The sequence below is a fragment of the Colias croceus genome, chromosome 26 (assembly GCF_905220415.1).
Source record: "Colias croceus chromosome 26, ilColCroc2.1".
Classification (NCBI taxonomy): Eukaryota; Metazoa; Arthropoda; class Insecta; order Lepidoptera; family Pieridae; genus Colias; species Colias croceus.
The window spans coordinates 4728378-4749679 of record NC_059562.1 but is presented as its reverse complement, the minus strand read 5'-3'; the positions used below and the strand labels follow the sequence as shown (position 1 = coordinate 4749679).

General features: G+C 34.1%; 1 protein-coding gene across 2 annotated transcripts in view; it reads left to right on the top strand.

Annotated features, from left to right (window-relative positions):
• The window catches only part of LOC123703574 (ankyrin-2-like), a 63434-nt gene extending 42945 nt beyond the window's left edge, over positions 1 to 20489 (top strand). Inside the window, exons 34-52 of one of the 2 annotated variants that reach the window (XM_045651649.1) lie at positions 43 to 219; positions 380 to 543; positions 620 to 1747; positions 1828 to 2016; positions 2119 to 2364; positions 2517 to 3297; positions 3368 to 3580; positions 3877 to 4000; positions 4080 to 6352; positions 6446 to 6576; positions 6674 to 7745; positions 7957 to 8073; positions 8337 to 8432; positions 9400 to 15013; positions 15192 to 15313; positions 16166 to 16305; positions 16989 to 17145; positions 18147 to 18252; positions 19439 to 20489. In XM_045651649.1, the coding sequence (XP_045507605.1) occupies positions 43 to 219; positions 380 to 543; positions 620 to 1747; positions 1828 to 2016; positions 2119 to 2364; positions 2517 to 3297; positions 3368 to 3580; positions 3877 to 4000; positions 4080 to 6352; positions 6446 to 6576; positions 6674 to 7745; positions 7957 to 8073; positions 8337 to 8432; positions 9400 to 15013; positions 15192 to 15313; positions 16166 to 16305; positions 16989 to 17145; positions 18147 to 18252; positions 19439 to 19499 (12911 nt within the window). In that variant the 3' untranslated portion in view covers positions 19500 to 20489. Of the gene's footprint in view, positions 1 to 42; positions 220 to 379; positions 544 to 619; positions 1748 to 1827; positions 2017 to 2118; positions 2365 to 2516; positions 3298 to 3367; positions 3581 to 3876; positions 4001 to 4079; positions 6353 to 6445; positions 6577 to 6673; positions 7746 to 7956; positions 8074 to 8336; positions 8433 to 9399; positions 15014 to 15191; positions 15314 to 16150; positions 16306 to 16988; positions 17146 to 18146; positions 18253 to 19438 lie in introns of both variants that reach the window. The other variant, XM_045651650.1, reaches the window with a different exon arrangement.
• Positions 20490 to 21302: the final 813 nt, after the last annotated feature.

The following is a 21302-nucleotide window of genomic DNA, read 5'->3' as shown; positions in this document are numbered from 1 at the left end:
ATCTTATAAAATAACTTAATTTTGAACGTATTTGTTTTAAAGCTGAAGAAGACAATAAACTGAAAGAAACAATCGATGATAGTCATATATCTGAACGCATGCGCACTGAAGATCTCGACCAAGATGAGGCTAAATATTCACCCGAAGAGAAATCTGTCGTTGATAAGAGTGAAGTTGAGAGAACACCTACACCTAGTGAAGAGAGTGAGGAAGATGAAGGTATGTAATTTTATGTAATTTAATAGAGATTGAAAATTTAATACGACATAATGACATCTTTAATTTACTAATTATATTTTAGTGCAGTAGTAGATATATCAAACAACAATGTAAATGGTTTAAGATTTAACAAATTAATAAAAATAAATCATTTTTACAGATGTCAAACGTAGCGTGGCAGAACGCAAACAGCAAATAACTAAAAAATTGAGTTCAAGTAAAATACCCGCATCTAAACAAAAGAAGGAAATAAGAGAAGAAATAATTGAAATTAAAACACAAATTAAACCTGATATTAAGAAATTCCAAGATATAGAACAACAGGTAAGTTTACTTTTTCACCGTTAATCATATAATTCAATTTATTGGTATATTTACTAGTAACAATGTTTATTTTTAGGTAAAAGAAAAAGAACCTAAATTAGAGAGAACACGTTCTAAAACCTCTCCTGAAACTACTGAAGTTGAAGAAACTGAAGTTCTAAAAGAAGTTCGAGAGGAAAAGAAGGAAGAAATTAAAGAACATAAGGTGGAACAATTCAGAAAATTCGACCCATCGTCTCCTGCAAAACCAACCCCTAAACATTTGCAAAGGCATATGCGTAACGATTCCATGCGTTTTCCATCGGGTGATTTCTCAAATATAGTTATTACACCGAAAAAATCTTTAACGTCCGAAACTATTGAAATCAAAACGGTAGAAACAAAAGACTCATTTTCTAAAGATGTTATTTCTCAAAAAGAAATTGATAGTGCAAGAGTTGCTGAGAAACTTGAGGACGGAGAAAAGTCACCCGAACTCGTTATGGAAGAGAGAGATGTTGCGGAGGCTACTTTAAAAGATAAAATTAGTGTTTTTGAAACAAAGATATCGAAGGAACCACAAATAGATACTACGAAAACTATCAAATTAACTAGAGAAGCTTTGAAAAAGCACACAATGGAGCATGACCAAGCTGTAGAATATACTCAAGAATTTGTAAGAGAGCAGGCAAAACAAATGGAAACACAACAAGAAATAGAAACACAAGAAATTCACAAAGTTTCCGTTGAATCTACAAAACATACCGAAGTTGTTAAATCTGTCAAAGAGACGATACAACAATTTGACTCAAAAATTAAATTTGAAGATAAATCAAAATCTTTTACAAAATCAGCAAGGACGGATTCAACAATAGTCCAAGTATCTTCTGAAGAAGATAGTGAATTTTTAAAGAAATCTACCGACTCTGAAACGGAAACTGAATCTCAAACAACTATTAAAGCTGAGAAGGATAAATTAAGAAAGTTTGATCTTGGGAAACAAATATTTGACAAAAAATCCGAACTAAAGAATGGTCTTGATAGAAAAGACGATCATGACAAGAAAGACGATGACGACAAAAAAGGAGCTGGAGCTATTTCTTTCAAAGGAAAAACTTTAGAAAAACAATTGACTGATGAGTTGCGTAGTAAAGTAAGTGACGAAGAAATCACAGAAACGTTTGAAGAAAAGGATGTGTCTATGGATGATAGGTCGAAGGAAAAGGTAAATAATAAAACTTCTGACCTATTTTTTATAAATTCATATGTGTATTGTCTATTTATTCTGCAATTTAAATTTTGTAGATTGAAACTCAATCAGTAACAAGTGCAAAATCGGAAATAAGCAAAACAAAAACAGATTCTCCTGGCTCTGAAATACAAAGTAAATTAACACAAGAGTCGCCATCTGCAGCTGAAAAGGGGGACTCATTGGCGGATTTACAACAAAGTACTGAAAGGGACATTAGTTTTGTATCACAGACAGAATCCAAGGTAAAATGATGAATTGTGTTATTTATATGATTAATCACTAATAATTATACATAATATAGTATTATTAAAATTTTGGTAAACAAAATAATACATTTTATTCAGGTCTATTCTAAGCACAGAAGCGATTCATTAGATGAATCATCACAATTTTCTGATTTGGAAGATCAAATTGGAATGAGTCCTGCTCATAAGCCAACGCTAGACAAACAAGTGGAGGAACCGGAAGAAGAGATAGCTGCAATCAAAATTGAATCATCAAAGCATCAAACCCAAGAATTTTTAAAATATGAGACTGAATATACCTCTCGTAGTCATATTAGTACAGTTAGCCAAAAGGAGCCTGAAAAGGTATGAGAATAATTTCATTTAATTCTATGGTCACATTTTTTGACCATTGTTCAATGACGAGATAAAAGTTATTGTTGTATAGTTTATTTTAAAGTACCTAGCAATGTCTTATTATAAATAACATTAACATTTATTCTTTATATTATTCTTAGGTCCCTCTTAAAGAATCACCTGTTATTAGCGCAAAGGCTCGTCAATTTATAGAAACGGTCCCAGAAGATGATTCAGTTCAAGAATGTTTCTTCTCCAAACGTATTTACTCAGACTCTCTTGAAGATTCTGAACACACAGATTCAAGGCGTCATTCAGAAGCAGAATCCTTAAAATCAGATCAGTCTGATATGAAAGCAAAGGTTTCATCCTCTGATTTCGATGAAAGAGCAGAATATGAAGAAACAGCCGATTCAGGAAGTGGTTTCGGTGATGAGAAATTTGAAGAAAGTGTCGGATTTACGTCTATGAGGATTGATCCAAAAGTAATAGATTCCGATAAACAAAGTACGGAAACAAGAGAAGAAAAAGACGTGGACGTGATATTTAAGAAAGTTACACCAAAAAGACATTCGAGAACTGAATCTGTTTCAATATCTAAATTGAGTGATTTAATACCTGATTCTGAATCAAAAAAATCAAAACAAGAGTTTCAAATGATTGTAACTGAAGCTGAAGAAACAGATCATTCGTTTGAAAAAGACGAAGCTTCCGATAAAATTTCTTCAGAAAGCAGTCGAGAGATTGAAATTTCTGATAGAAAATCATCTGAAGGTATCTCTGATAGAATAAGTTCGGAAGATGCTGTTACTGATAAGAAAACATCGTCCGAAGAAGAAGGACAAAAAGTTAGTGATCATGCACCAGATAAGACAGAAACAGCAAAATCGGTTAAGGATATGATAAAAGATATTGAGAAAACTGATATTTCCATTGATAAAGGTATGTATAATATCATCAGAAAGATCGTTTAACACAAATATCAAATTTAATATTATCTCCTTTGTTACAGATGCAAAACGGCAATCTATAATATCCGCAGAGTCGGGATCTGTAAGTGAACTTCGTTTGGAAGAAAAACGGCCATCAGATGCTAGGAGTTTAACAGAATCCAGAGATTATACGTTTGAAGAATCCGAAGATGACATTAGAACGCAAGGAACTCACGTCGATTATGTAAAAGACAAAGTGGACGTTAAAGAAGTTGAAAGCAAGAAGTCATTGGGTATTTAATTTTTAATCTTCTACAGTAAATAAATACTAACTGTGAATATAAATAATATTGTTCATGATAAATAAATATTAATTATTCTTCGATTAATAATTGATTTTATTTGGATTTAATTCAGTTAATTTCAATAGATTTTTTAGTCTAATTGAATATGCTTATTTTATATTACATACTCAGACAAATCGAAAATAGAACTACGATTAAAAATATTTAAGTGTTTTGCAGACAGGAATGTGGAAAGAACAATATTTAAAAAACTAATATAACAGGCATATTTTTTTTAATTTAAGGCAAATCAGACGCATCTAAAGTTGCAAAACTTATACATGGTGATTCACTTGATGACGTAGAAGCTTTCCCGGAAGATCATGTCGCTGACTACGTTCACAAACTTCCACATATTGCTGAGATCAGGTAAGAAATATGTTTGCAATATAAAATTATGTTTGGATTGCATTTTACTAATGACTACTGTAATAATTTTATATTTCAGTTCTGATAAATTTATAACAGATAAATTTTTGAGTAACGAACGCGAACAACAGTCCATACGCGAGAGTAATGTAATTATAACAAAACCATCAGAATCAACGTCTTTGGACACATCTACAGAAATAAAAGAGATACCTGAAAGTCAAACGGTAGAATTCGCCAAGATGAAAAAAACTGAACAAAAACTTACTCGTGTTACTCCTACGACACTTAAGGAAGAAATTGACTTTGTAAAAGAATCCACTGAAAAGTCAACAGATGCAGATAAAACCTCAATAGATGTGCAAACAACGACAGGTACATCTGGAGAAGTAATAACAATAACGACAAAAACTGAATTAACAAAACTACCAACTGGGGAGGAGAAATTAATGAAAACTGTTACTGAAAATACAAAGTATCCTTCTGGTAAGGAAACAACATCAACGAGTGTTTCAGAAACAATACAATCTGGTAAACCAGAAACGAAAACTGATGTATCGGAAATTATTAAGCATTTGGAAGATTTTGATTTTGATGCAACACTATCAGATGAAAAAGATAAATCTACATCAACAAAAACTGAAACACGCGTTGGACCTGACGGTGAAGAGATAACTACTACTACCCTGACAGAAGTTGTTATAACTCCGGATGGTGACGAAGTTACGAGAGTTACTGTTACCGAAAATACAAAATATGCCTCCGGTGATGAAACAGTATCTACCAATGTTTCAGAATCTGTAACATCATACCGTCATGAAACTATGACTTGTAAAGAAGAAGAAGTTGAACAAGAAACAGATAAAATGAAGTTTGATGAGACAGTGACGTTTGACGATGAAAGTTGCACATCCGATGTTGTGACAAAAACTGGTGACTCAGGCGAAATGATAACAATCACCACTAAAACTAAAAAAAATAAAACTCCATCAGGAGATGAGATAATTCAAACTACAATTACGGAAGTAACCAAATATCCCTCTGGCAAACAGACGACCTCGACGAAAGTATTGGAATCGGTTAAATCCCATAAAGAAACAGATATTACCAGTGCGCTTTTAGAACAACTAATAAGTGATGACGAACAATATAATATCCAAGAAAGTGAACCTTGCAATGAAGAAGATAAAACAACGTCTACGAAAGTTGATACAAAAATTGGTGATGCGGGAGAGAAAATAACAATAACTACGATTACAGAAGTATTTAAAACGCCTTCTGGTGAAGAGATAGAAAAGATTACAATAACAGAAACCATTAAATATCCCGACGGCAGAGAATCCGGTTCAACAAAAGTTTCAGAGCGCAAACGGTCCTCTTTTTCAAGAGAAATTAAAGTTTCAAGTAAATCCCAGACAATCGTTGATGAAAACGATATAGAAGATGATCGTCTAATAGATGAATTAGTTAGCATCCCGGGTACTTCTAATAAGGAAACGAAAACTAGTTTTGCACACGAGAAAATAAGAACACAACAAGCAAAAACAAGTGAACCTAAATTTGATATTACTAAAATAAGAACCGATACTCTGAGTAAACTTGAAATTGCCGAATTGATGGGTGATTCTAAAGAAACAAAAAAATCAATTCCAAAAGAGTTACCCATAACAGATACCCAAGAGATTACAAAAGAGCAAATTAAGCCTGTCATTGATGATATATTACAAAAAGGATCTATTGTAGCAGCGACTCGTAGTCCAACTGTTGAAAAAGAATTTAAAAGTAAAGAAACAATAGAAACCGAGAAAAGAACTTATGACGCTAAAGTTCCCCATAAAGAAGAACGACGACATTCTTGTATAAGCCCAGCCATATCATTGGAAAGAATTGCTGAATCTGAAATTGAAGGCGAAGAAGACATAATTAAACCGAAAGCAACCGTTAAATTCGTTGAAAGTGAAACTAAAATTGAATTAAAGAAATCCGATTCCGCAATGAAGCAGATGGCCGATAATATTGAAATTATTATCAAACAAGCATCTGAAGAAGTAGATCTTTCTTCCGATGAACCCGTTTATGAAAAAGAAGTTGAGAAAGAAATCACAAAAGGAGATGATAAAATTGATGAAACAGAAATCAGCAAATCAAAAGAAAAAATAATTGATGAAATTAAAAAAGAATTTGTACCCCAAGAAACTAAAATTCATAAAGAAAGACCTGCTCTTATGAAAAGCTTATCCAGAGATAGCGGAGAAATAATTATATTACCAAAGAAAAAGCACGCCAGAACTTTCTCAGTTCAAAGTTCTCCTGACGAAATTGAAGAACAGATTTATACGGATTCTGAATCAGGTATATTATATTATACATATAGTGTTATATTGTACTTTGGTTGATGTTTATTCACAATTCAATTAATGATTATCATTTGACGTTTCTTTGCAGATATGGACAAAGCTAAAGTATTAGAAATTATTGAGCCTACATCAGATGCAGAAGGAATAATAATTCCTACAAGTTTTGAAACAAAACGTACCGACTCTTTAGATGATGCAGATGATTTTCCGGAAAAGGAGGTAGGCAGTTTAAAAATAAAATAATAATGGTTCACTTTGAAAAATAAATACAAATGATAAATATTATTTTAATAAATCTTTACTATTATCTCCTCAGGCTGAATTTTTTGAAGAAGGAAAACCAGTAGATCCTGGCGTTTCTTCTGATGGAGTAAGCATTGAACGACAATCTGGGCCTAGCAGTACTATGCAAAGAGATCAAGATTTCGAGATAATGCCTCAAAAATTTGTTAAGAAAACTCACTACGTTGATAGCATTTTACGTTCAGATCTAATTTCTAAGTCCACGACGGAATCATCTGTTACTACAGTTGTATCAACCTTAACTAAATCTTCAGATGACGATCAAAAGTCTGTAATAGAAGAAGGAACATCAGCAGATTTTTCTAAGATGAGTGGGGCTGATTTAATGAAAGATTCATCCAAAACCTCAGTTGACCATAAGGATGAATACAAAGCAGAGGAACAATTTGAAGATCGTGCAACACCCGATTTGTCAAAAAAATCTCTTGACTTGACCAAAGATTACTCAAAATCTTCAATCGATAGTAAGGATACATCTAGGGACTTTGCTACCAATGAACTTTCAAAAGATTCAACAGTGGACTTAACCAAAGATTTCTCAAAAGTATCTATAGATAGTGTTAAAGAAACTTCACGATCTATAGATGAAAAAACATTCTCAGAAGATCATTCATCGATGGACGTATCGAAAACACTAGCATCCGATGCATCTGATGGAATAACTCTCAGTAAAGAATTTATTGAAGAAGAGAGGTCGACATCTAAAATTGTTCAAATAGCATCTAGTTCTTCACATGTTACTTCAATGATGACTGAAAGTAAATTATTGAGTGAATATGAAGAGAAAACACAAGATAAATCAAAGGTCCTTGATAGTACCGAACAAAGTACAGACCTAAAATCAGAATCAGAGAAAAAAATTGAAACTCAAGGACGGTTGGAATCTAAATTAGATGCAAAGATTGATGAAGCCAAGCAGGCTGCTACGGAAGACGTAAAAGAAGGAGAAACAGTGGCAAAGCCTGATGAAGAGGAATATGAAATCAGGGACATTAAAGAATTGAATAGAAGGTGTTCGAACCTTCTAGAAGATATATCATCGCAAGGGGCACTTATTCGTATTGATGCAAGTCATATAACACATGGTAATATTGCATTTTGTTTCTTACTGTCTTATGGTTTTAAGTATACCAAGCGCCTATTTTATAATGTTCATTTTAAATTATGATTAAAGGAGCCAAATTGTACATTTATTTTAAGTTACATATCGTTTCTGTAAGTTTTGTTTTTGTGTTCATTGTACAATAAAGTGTTTTCTATTCTATATTATTCTATTCTAAAGGAGACTTTTTTCAGAACTAGCATCGAAACTTTCTAAAACACCGCCGCCTTCCCCGGTGGATTTAACTATGAGAGATAAAGCAAGAGCTGCTGAAAGTATTGCGGAAAAGCAATCCGGGCTACAACTTACAGGTATTTTTCTTGAGTATATATTATAGTTATTAATTTAAAATATTTTAAATTTGAAATATTAGAAATAAAAACTTACGCGGATATCACTTGGACTGCAAATTTTTATTGCTACTGTTCAACTTGTACTAAGTCATTTAAATTGAATAAGCTCAAGCGTAAGGGATCTTATGATTTGACGCACATTTATTCATATTCCACTTTTATTATTATTAGTTTCCCATAAATTTCACTTTATTTGTTAATTTGCACTGTTACATTATTAGGTTCCGAAACAGTATATCTGGATGCAAGTAGACAATCACCAAGAGCATCATCTGGAGGTGACAGTCAAATCAGCGAGACAGACGCTCATCAAAGCGGTATGTAATAACAGAATAATCATACAAATGCACATCATAAAATATATGAAAACCTAACCACAAATATGTATCATTAACAAAATAAGGTAATTTAATAATTGGAGACAAGAAAAAATACCAAAAATTTATTTTTGTAAGATGCTAATATGTAACGATTAAGCTTTTGCAGTCAGTAGTGGCAAAGTATTGTAGTGTCATGGCGAAACTTTACTCATTGTCAGGTAGACACGAAACGTAGATTGATTATTTTTGCCACACATTTTGTTTATGCCAATTATCGCATGTGTACCTCAAATTCCATTTAACACAAATAAATAACTATATGTGTGATTTGTTCAAAACAATACAGAATAAGCACAGCCAGCGACATGGCTTGGAACACACAACCATTAAATAATACGAAACACGTTTATCGTTAATACATAAATACCATCAGTCCCAAACATAATATTTGTGTTGCAAATGTCACCGTAATAGTATGCCAATTTGAACAGCACAGTAAACTTTACTTTCTTTCTTGCGGAGCCCTTACGTTGCTTTAGGTAAGTGGATCCATGTGACGGAATCAATGATTTCATGTTATCGCTTCTTTTTAGCGGTACTTTTATTATTATTTTATATCTTATGCATCACAGTTTTATTTGGACATTTTTTTCATCACTTTTGAGTAACGTTTCGCTTTGATTCACAAATCTTTCTTGTTTATTTTACATTCAATCATTACACGAGCTTTTGCCACATTTGTATCATACTTCTTTTATCTCTTATTGGCGTTTAGTTCATTTACAAAAAAGTGCTTAATGTATATTGTATAATATTAATAGGTGATCGAATTTAATAAAAATTGTATAATATACTAATTTTGGACAAAGCTTTGATTAAAAATTTCTTAACACATATCGATGTTGCACATTTTCTATGTTTGTGTCTTTGTCAATATTTTCCTTACGCATATTTTCTTTTTCAGATATTTTAACAGAAGCATCTAAGGTTCTTACCGCTGCCGCCATGCCAAAATCACCATCAAAACATCTTGCCGACAATTTGGCATTTGTAAATGTCGACAAGCCCACCATAACCACTGGTGCTATAGAATTAGTTGATCGTACGATAGAGAAAAGTATTGATGTAATTGATCAAATTAAGAAGGAACAACTTGCCGTCAAAATGGAGGAAATGCAGAGATCTACTTCTTCTGATACTTTCTATTCAGAATCGAGAGTAGAGACATCTACTTCATCGTCTTCTATTCATAAAACAGTAGAAGGGACTCAACTAAAATTTCAAAACATAGACCCTGATGCAGTTATGTCAGATATGATAGCTAAATTTGGAACAACCAGTGAATTCAGTACTGTAGTTTCACATAAAGAAACTGAGACTAAAAAAATATCGGGACAAGAGTTTTTCTCTGAAACGAAGCAGGTATCATCTTCCGATGATGACTCACTTGTAATAAAAACAAAAACTAGTCATGAACTAAGGGGGCAAGAACATGAAATCAAAGAAAAAACTGTTATTCGAAAAGATGGAGAACAAACTGAAACGTCTCAAAAGAAAATGGAAAGAGCCCATGAAGCGACTGCTAAGAGATCGGATATGGAAACAAAAACAGTCTTTAAAAGTACTGATGATACGGATATAGTTAAAGTTGAGAGAGAATTTACTGAACAAGGTTTATATACGGGAAGACAAACTAAGTCAGAAGAACGCATGACTGCATTAAGAGACGAAACAGTGAAGAAAAAAACTGAAGTTAAAATATCAGAAAGAGACTTATCACATGAACAATGGGGTAAAGAATATTTTACTCAACCTGGTGAATTAGAAGACATACATGAAGTTGATGACACAAAAACTAAGGTCGCTTTCGTGGACTCTACTTTAAAAATTGTTGAAAAAGATGAAGTAGTATCTAGTGTTGAAGTTTCTGAAAAGGGTAAAGTAATAAGTTCTAAAGTAGAACATCACAAAGAAGAATCTGTAATCGAAAGTAAAGAACACGATGACTTGAGTTCTGATGCATCACACGCACCAAGTTTCAAGAGTGAATCTGGTGAGAGACGTGGATCCACGGAAAGTAGTCCAAAAAGCAAATCTAAATCATTTAAGAAAGATGACGAAATTTATGAAGTTGACTTCATTAAGGAAATTAAAGTATCTACGTCTCCGATAAAGAGCACTTTTAGCCGTACTGGAAGTCAGGACACGCATTCTGAATCGGAAGTTGCACCTGAACTGCCTCATGACGCTGATACTCCAAAAAAAGAAAAACTTACTAAATCTCCTGTAAAAATTCCTCAGCAACAATTAGAAGATCAAGTTTTAGAATTATCAGTACAACAAAAAACAGAAGCCTCACTGAAATCTAGCATTATAGAAACCACTGCAATTAAAAGTTCTGATACGGGTACTGTTTTAGAAATAAAGCCCGCGAGCGATCTTAAGACTGATATATCTACTAAGCCTACTAAGACTGATGTGTCTCCCGGTCCAATAGAAATTTCTGAAGAAATGAGCACTTCGAAAGACCTAATGATAAAATCTGCCGATAGCGTAGATACGGAATGTATGATAAAATCCTTGGAATCTCATGAAGCTGAGATTTTACAAAAGTCCATGGACTCTACAGTGAGTGCGGAAACTTTACATCCATCAGAGTTTTCAACAGAAGCAGATTCAGCTTTTCTCACTGGAACCGATCATAAAAAAGAAGAAATGAAGCTTATCAAAGAAAAAAGTTTGGAAGATATATGTAGCAGTGGTTATGACACAGACCTCTCATCTGCTGAATTCCATGCAGCAAAACAAGAAATGGAAAGAGTAGATTTAGATTCAGTTACTGTTCCACCTATAACGGATCTATCGGTTTTAGAAAAAACTATAGATGAAGTCAAGCAGTCAATTGAAGCTGCTCAAGTCGAAATTATAAGTGAAAAAAGCGATGGTAGTATGAAATATAAACAGTCGCCATCTGAATTCCAATTCAAAATACTTATAAGCCCTGATAGACCTGAAGTCATTACTGAGGAGCCTCAGCATGGAGATGATGCTACTAAAAGTGCTCCAACACAAGAAAAAGATGAAAAAAGTCAAATATCTGATAGCACATCTCATAAAGTAAGCTCTCAAGAAGAAACAACATTGTCTGATACAGATAATAAGGAAACTGTTCAAATAAAAGAATCAAGTCCACCTTTAGATGCCGATATATCAATTAAATCAGACAGTGGACCCCATTCTATTTTAGAAACTGAAAGTGACATAATGTCCGATAAAGACTTATCTTCTAAGGGTAGTCCTGAAGTTAAACTAAGAGTTCAAAAACACATTAAATCTAAATTAGGTGTTGCTGAGAGACGCTCAGCCTCAGAAATTGAAGGTTGGTCAAGTTCCGGAGAAAGCCACTATCACAGTTTTGAACATTCAGAAAGTAGGCCGCTATCGTCGGATGTTGAAGTTATGATGACTGCGCAAAGTGCAACAGAATTCGAAACAGCTTTAACAAGTCATGACGTATCATCACAATCTCTCAGAACTTCAAAAGATTATTACACAGCATGCAGTTCTCTTGCATCTAGAGACAGTATGAGAAGTTTGGATTCCGATGGTTCAAGTCACGTAGCTAGCATTGATATTTCAGATGCATCGGAAACATTAGTACCTTCAGCTCACGAACTCAAAGAAGAGCTAATGGAAAGTAGTACATATGTTGAACAATTTCTGCATGAATCTGAAAAGGATCTTACAAAGAAAACGAGTGATGAAGAAGTTTCTGGTGAAGAAGAAGATTACAAAAGTGACACTGTTGAGCCGGTTGGGAAGATGAAAAGGTCACATGAAATGAGATTTCAACCCAAAGATATGATACCGGAACACTTTCCGATAGAAACTACATCAGAGAGTACTGAATTTGACGAAGATTCACTAAAAGATAAAGAAGGATCTGATACAACAATTTCCAGTCAGCTTAAGACAGATGAAATTTTATCATCGTCAATTTCAAAACTTGACATGTCATCTTCGCAATCACAACTTGATTTGGATAAAGAGGAAGTACAAGAATCAATAACAAAAGTTTCATCGTATTCAGAACAGGCTAAACCGTTCTCTGTTACAAAAATTGAAAGGCCAGAGAGACAATTTGTTGATATTGAAAGTGAAATAATACCAGTTGGTTCTGCTGCATATCAAGAAATCGAACAATTTGGCAGTATAGTTACTGAATCCACTACAAAATCTTCGAAAGAAGAAACAGCTATTGAAAAGACTATTATCCCTGAAGAAACAAGCATCCCTAAAGTCAAATCCGATGATGTACCTCCACTTGAAATTAAAGAAGAATGTATTAAAAAAACTGTGCAAGATATAAGTGTAGTGCCGTTTCCAGTTATGGAAAGACCCCCGAGTCAAAGAGAATTTGTTGATGTAGAAGAAGAAATTATACCTGTCGGATCAAAACAATATGAAGAAATATTGAAATCTAAAAGTGATTCTTCTGTTCCAAAAACTAGTGCTGAGAAAGCAACTGTTATATCAGACGAATCAAAAGCATTGGAGAGCAAACAAAGCTCAGCTTCAAGTTTAAAAACTCACGAGTATATTTCAACGCCACATACACCTCTATCCGCGCCTAGTCAAAGCTCTCTTTCTACTGATAATGGCCGTGAATACATTTTAGATGATATTTATGATATATCGGAAACACCCGAACTAAAATCTGACTTAATCACTGAAAGTAGTAAGTCAGAACTTTTAGTAACAACTGATGAAAGAACCCTACATAATTATGAAAAGGAACAAGATTCACCCACAAGTGATGAATTTGAAATGGTTGACAAACCGAGTGAAATGGACGATTTTGTTGTGATTGAGGAGGTAGCAAAAGAAGCTCAAGAAAGCGATCCTGAAGGTAAAAGCCTGCAGATAAAGTCACAAAAATATGTGGCACGCCATGATACTGAAGTAGAAGAGTACTTATCTAAAACAACTAAGAAACAAGAAAGTGCAAGCAGTACGTCTGGGTCATCTGACGATGATATGCAATATGAAATGGAACAAAGAAGACTACAAGCTCAGGAATTAGCCGAAATTGAAGCTGGTAAACGCTGGATTCAAATGCAATTTGAAGGTGATCCACGATATGATTATGAACGAATTCCACTGGAAGATATCAAGGAAGAGGAGATGACAGATTTTGATGCTAGTCGCATTGGTAGTCTTAGCTCTCAAAAAGAATCCATCGGAAGCTACGGCAGTTTTAGAAATTCGTATGGAAGTTTATCGGAATCAGAAATGGCTTCTCGTATGAGATTTAGAATCAAAGGGGAAAATGATGATATTTCTATTAGTTCACTCCAAGAATTTGAAAATCTTGAAAGGGCATTAATGGAGCAATACCAACAAAATTCATCATCTTCTCAAGATTCCCTTAATGGCTCTTTACCTCGTCGTTATATATTAAGCAAAAGCCAAGGCGAAGAAATAGAAATTTCAAGTCTGAAAGAATTTGAAGGACTAGAATCTGCCTGTCTTGAAGCACTTAAAGCTGAACTTCTCGCGAAGCAAAAAGAGGCATTATTATTAGCCGATCCTAAAGTTGTAAGTGGTAGTTTCTTAGAGCAAGAAAAACGTTCATATGACAGCAGCTCCGATAGTAGTCCACCAATGAAAAGTGGTAGCCCAAGTCAAAAATCAGGAAGTCCATCCCAGAAAAGTGGTAGCCCTTCGCAGAAAGGTGGAGGTAGTCCATCTCAAAGAGTTGGAAGCTATGGTAGTCCTTCTCAAAAATTATTGGCAGATTCGGCCGCAATCAGAAAGCTAATCGATCAACAGTTGGCTTTAGAACAACGTATGCAAGAGGCTCGACCTAAAATAGTTACAGTAAAAAAATATGATGACAAAGGAGCTTTCTTTGTGCCCGTACCAGAACCTGAATCTTCAGAATCAAAGTCAGGAGAAGTAGTTGAAGAATGTACTAAATCTTCATCTTTTGTGTGTGCATCTGCACCAAGTGATGGCTCTGCTGAGTCGATCCCCGGAGATTGCGAAAAAATGATGAAGCTTTTAGATCAAGAAGAAAAATCGAAAGATAAACCTAAAGTTCCAAAATTGCCGGAAGGTGGTGTTATAGAAGTTGTAAGAACGACAACTGTAATACAGCAACGGTTTGTTGATGGAAAAAAAGTATCGGAAAAAGTAACTGGGCAAGAGAGTGACGGTGCAGTAGATATTCCAGCACGAACAGTGCAATATGACGAAAGTTGCATGTCGTTGGGCTCAGAAATGTCTTCTTCATTAGCATCTCAACCTTCCGAATTGGATAGTTTAATGACTGTAGTTGAAAGGCAGACTACAGAGGGTGAAACAGTAACTTACTCTAGGCAAACTATAACGGTGTCTGCGGATAGACCAGAAGATTTAGATTTCTCTAGAGAGGGAAGCGCAATACGTGAGCTATCGCCCTCCTCCGGGAGGTCTATAGCTCACAGTATTGTGTCAGGCAAACAATTCACAGATCCGGCTAGCGGCTCTTGGAGTGCACAGGATGAAGAACTTAGTTCTTCTGGTAGTTTTAGCAGGTAATTATTTTTACGTCACATATTGTTTGCATAAATCAGACTTTTAAATACACATGACGCGGTCGTGTCAACGTGACTTGAACTCTTTAAAAACTTATAAAAATAAAAATGTACATAGTAAAATAAGTCTGATAATAATTGTGCAATTACTATTCTGTAACTAACACATTTATAACAGGGCTCGTGCAGACTTGATGCTCGGCAGCACGGACAGCTTGGAGGCGACCAGCTCGAATGCCACAAGAGCTACATATAATTACGAAGTGGACACGCCTATGACAGGAAGCCTTACTTCAGGAGGTAATTTGAATAAACTTTACCTGTTGTAGAATATAAAAGGATATATTTAATTGTTATCAGATCTTTTTAATTGACACTTGGGTATTTAATTATATGGATGTCCATAATAATCCTTTAAATGTAGATATTACAAATAAAATGTCTTAAATCTTTGTTTTAATTTCTATGTAACATGTCCGAATGCTTTACCAGATTCCAATAATCTGTATCATCATAAACATGTTTACCAGATTCCAAATAATCATCAATATCATCATAAACATGTTTATATCTCTAAATTACGCATTCATAATCAACGCTTTATAAAACGCTATAATATGTAAATAATTGGAATATCATCGCTAATACCTCTTCAACATCAAAGCTATAAAACCTTATTCATTTCATATTTCTAAACTTACTCTTACCTAAACTGCTATATTATGTACCAGACTAACAAACGTAGTATGTTCTTCTATAAGATCCGATTTTTATGTGCAATTATTCCAAACTAGCTGTGCCGCGCGGTTTCACCCGCGCAGCTCCGCTCCTGTTGGTCTTAGCGTGATAATATATAGCGATTACTCGTGGATAATGTAGCTTTCGAATGGTGAAAGAATTTTTAAAATCGGTCCAGTAGTTTATGAGCCTATTCATTACAATCAAACAAACAGTTTTCCTCTTTATAATATTAGTGTAGACAAAAACACATTTACTTCATACATTAATACAAAAAATATCAATAAAGATCGGCTCTTAAATCATTCATGTCATGAGCATTAATCCTTGCTTCTAATCCAATTATTTTTATGTACATTGCTATCCCACCAAGCTTGTTACTAATCAGAAAGATAACAGCGGTACCACCTCCAGGGTCGAACACCATGGTCTCCTCCCTTGATACCCTGGACCCCGTAACTGCTGTACAAATGGAGAGCCTTGAGCATCAGTCCACGAGCGAACATCATTCACAATTTGAAGTTCACGAACCTGACTCTGATACAGAAAGATTGGTATGTTGATATATAATTGTTATTATATTGAAATCTGTTCGATAAAATACCAGAAATGTACTCAAACGTTAAAGCGTATCTCGTCTGGAAAAGCACGATTTAAAAAAAAATGTCAAGTCTTATTACAAACAAGCTGTGCTCCGCGGTTTTACCCGCAGTGCTCCCCTACTGTTAGTCTTAGCGAGATGATATAGCCTTACTCGATAAATGGGCTATCTAAGACCGAAAGAATTTTTCAAATTGGACCAGTAGTTGCCGAGATTAGCGCGTTCAAACAAACAAACAATCTCTTCAGCTTTATAATATTAGTATAGATGTGAAAATTTTCTCCTTTTATTTTTCATGATGGACAATATCTTTGTCGAACTTATTTTTAAACAATGATGTACGCATTGAAAATACCAAGAATATGTCAAATCTAATAAAATATAATCTAATTCAGAGGAAAACAACATCCTCATAAATAATTATGTATCTTGTAAAGTGAAACTTTTATTACATCGTCTCAAACTTTTTGGTCTGTGTAGCGCATGTCGCGTGATGCACGATACGTACGATAATTATCGTACAACTACGATAATTTTTAGTTAAATGTCTATACTTAGTGTGAAAAAAAGTTTCACTTTTACCGTGGTTTCATAAAACCACACAACATTTTTTATATAATAGCAACAATATTTCAGGAATTAGACGGCCGTATCCCCAAAACAAAAGAACGTACAATAATGTTCGACAGCACGGACACACTAAGCGCTGTCAGCGGTGATAATTCAGTGAAAGAAGCTATTATTGAAGCACCAGCTGCTACATTCTATATTGGAGATACACCTATCGTTAGAGGTAATGTTAGATTTTGTATTGACAAAGTAGAAATAGGAAGAGAAAAGTTTGAAATGGTATTTAGTTAGTGTATTCAGTGTAGTCCAGTAGCAATAGATTAGATCTCTACTCTTTATTAGTGAGAGTATATTATGCAACTAGTAAGCTGTAATATTTTTTCAATCTAATATCAGCTAAATCATCTAGCAATCTAATATTATCTTAAAAGGATCCAGTGAGAGAGATTTTATTTTTAGAAATTACACGAGGCTGGGTTTAATATTAGTTTGAATGTAATAAGAATGTCCTGCGATTCTACACAACTGCCTAATGATATAGTCAGTTGATAACAAATCACAGCAAGTCAACGACTATTAACAAAGTGAGGGTAGTTGGGTCAAACGTATAAACAACGTCTGAGCTCCTACGTCTGAGCATCCGTACGAATGCGCTACGATTAAATGGAAGCCAGCATTTTATAGCATTCGACAGCTACGCATGATCTAACAGGAAATATTGACAACCATATTGACAATTATTGATCCACAAAAATATTAAATCAAAAAGTTACGTCTGACAATATATTATATTCAAAGGGTAATAATCCAAAGAATAGGTCTGAAAATATCACCAATCGACATGTCTTTAGAAATAAATTACGTATCCCAATGACCTATTATACTAGTAGACGCGGCATACGCCAACATCATTGCACTAAAAAACAGCGTAATTAATACATACCTACTTACTAACGCATTATCACCAATACAGTTGTTCTCTCTTTCACTCTCACGCACGAGACATAATACATGTCTCACTCATGTACTTCGTAATAACAACTGCCGATTAAAATATAAAAAGAACGTCCAGCCACGACGCTGAATGGTGCGTGACTAAGTGAAACTCGGGCACTTAGCTGAGTTTTTTCTTGCCATAATAGAGAGCGGGTAACGTATCAAGCTCTTATATATATCATAGACGTATCCACTCTATCATGCAATTACAAATTATGATGATATTAGGAGACCATCGCGAAGATGAAGACCAACCTACCACTTTATCTGGAAGCTGTCCGGCGTCATTACCACCGACCACTCAAGCGTCCCCGCCCATTCCTGCTCAAAGAAGGTAAGAATTTGCTTCATATTTTATTGCCTAGTTTAACCTATCTACTTTTCTCTCATTTCAATGTAATATATCGTCTATTAGAGTAGTTTTCCTTCATTTTTTTTGTATGTTAGGCATTACTGGCCCTAACTGTATAATTTAAGTTACGCAATTTATTTGATTGCGCTGAATCTTCAATGCTTTAATCACGCTTAGTTGTTTCTATTTTGTTGTTATCACACTCTTTTATTTAATTGTCGTCTATTTTAGCATTGAATACAGCTGTTACGTTTTTTAAGCTATTGCATAGCTTCTCAGACTTTGAGCGCGGTGACCGAATGAAAAATTCCGTAACGAAAAAACCTAACACCCCCCCACTCCAACCGGTACAGCGATGCGATGCTATGCAATAGCTTTACCGCGGCAGTCCTCGAGTGCCACACGTATTTTTTATCACCTATAGCTTGCGTACGTTAGCATATATTATTAAAATCATTATTCTGATATTAAAATATGCTAAATGTATAAACTAAAAATTTGATTATATCATTGCAGCTGCTATTGTTTAAGTCACACCCAAGACAAGACCGAAAAATAGGTACACTGTTTTTATTGTATTGCTTTTTTATCATTTGCTTCATTTGTATCGTCCATTTTTGAAGTGAAACTTCTTTATCGGGGTTGGAAAAAAGTTTAGTGTAACATTTTTTTCGTTACTCGTGACATTTTTCCGATAGGCGCCATCTTTTTCTTATCCCTACCACGCGTGATTCGACATATTTCTGTAAAGTTGCATATAGTAAATTATTTTTTGAAAAATAAGGTCATAAAGAAGTTTCACTTCTTACGTGTGTACACTAGTACACGCACACATTTTTTTATTTGCCTTTTGTTTTATCATTATTGTTTCGAGTTTGACTTTTGGGTGATGGCTTAGGTATAATTTCTGCTTTGTCTTAATTTTAGCTCATTTTGTTTATGTTATATATTGTTTTGTTTCTAAAATTAATACATATTAATGATGTGAAAATACTATTTGATATTATATTCATCCTAGGTATTACATATTTACTTTTTTGTTATAAATTAGCCTAATGGGATGATATATTATCTAATATCGTGATATGGGAAAACATCTTGTACACTTAGCTTTTGGTGAAGAAGATACTTACTGGAGTTATAATTAAATAATTTTGCTATTTTTCAGATCATTAACAATGCTCGCAAAATCACCGCACTCAAGTTTAGAAGACACAATCAAGAAATAAATTTTTACTTTCTTTGTACCGTCATCTTTATTAAAAGAAAGTCAAAATTTATTCTCAAATACGGATTCTTATCATTTCACTAAATAATCTTATATCACTTCGGTATTAATGCTTGAAATCATGTTCTTTACGGTTTTATCAAATTGATCTTTTTATTTAACGAAAAAAAGATGAATATTTTTTTATTTAAATTTGTAATTGATAAATTGAGATGATTGACGAGAAATGAACTATATCAAATAGGATATTGGTTAAGGATTTTACTATGTATTTTTAATGCAAGCTTTTGCCATGATATAGAGTCTGGCCAGCCAAAGCTGAACCCAGTATTTTTGTAGCGGCCACACTATTTGGAATGTCATCATGGCGTTTCTGCGTAGTTAGTTGTCAGTTTTGTTGAAAACGGTTCAAATCATTTGCTTTAATAACGTTTAAATCCTGCTGTGTTGTGTACCTAATATACTATGATCATTACCTTTATGAATTTCAAAAGTATCAAAATGTTTTTTTCCTACTGAAGCCGATGTTACCAGGTCCATATTTTTTAAATTTGCCGCTCTTTACTGGGTTCAGCTTTGGCTGGCCAGACTCTAACGACACTTAAAGGACTTACTCTTTTGGGACAATCCGTCACTGAGACTATAATCAAATTCCGTAATGAATTTGACCTACTATTTTAATGTGTAATCAATAATACAAGTTATTACACCCAAGTTTTGATCCCAATGTTTAGCCATATTAGTAGATGTTTGACATGTATTTCGTTAAATGTACTAGACTAATATTTTGGTACTAACTTTTGTACTGTGGTTGGCCGACTGTCCATGTAACTTCGACCTAAGTCTAGTGGTCCAGATCGACGTTTTGGTATGATAGGTGCCCTTTTTGGAGCTATCTGTACATTCTTATTGTTGTATGTATATACTTTGTACATTTCGTTATTTATTCACTTATATTTATTTAGTCACAAGAAATGTTTCTGCTATAACTTCTAGTCGTCTTTGACTTTATTTGTACTTAATTTTTTTTTATGAGTTAGAGTAATGGTGTTGCCACAAAACGTCATATGCCCTAGACTTTATAGATAGCTTAGTTCTAGTCTTCAAATATCGCTTACTAATATAGAACGATTCAATAACAATATGTAAGCAACGTCGGATTTTGATAGATTTTTTGACTACTGGATGGAAACATTTCCTACATAATCTGTCCTATTTGCGGATTGCTGTTGGTTGATACGTTTCTATTTGTGCACAATTTCTCATAAGTAGTTAGGTAGAGGTACAAAATTTAGGTTAAGATGTGTTTTGTACGGCCGACTTGCTTTATTAAGAGCTAGCGCGCAAGAGCAACTTTTGTTTCCGCAACTATTTTGTCTCTCCCATCAACTCTATGGGGAGTTGCGTCGCGTCGCTACGTTCGCGCATTTTCTTACTAGCCCATAGAGTTGATGGGAGAGACAAAATAGTTGCGGAAACAAAAGTTGCTCTTGCGCGCTAGCTCTTAGGCTCCTTTATTTTATTGTAATAAGATTTTTATTTTCATAGACAAAGTCTCATAGTTTTATTTCGTCGTGTATTCATACTTGTTGAAATTTTAGGTATTTGATGTTTTCAGAGTCGAGTGCTTATGCATTAGCACTATGTTTCTTAAAATTGTTGCCATACATGAAATTGTTAAAGTTGGTCGTAATGTAACACGGCTTGCTCACTTCCAGTTTATATAAAATGGCATAGATAAAAGAATGTTCTAGAAAGAATTGTTCTTATACAAGAGACTGATTGAACATCTAGGGGTGTATAT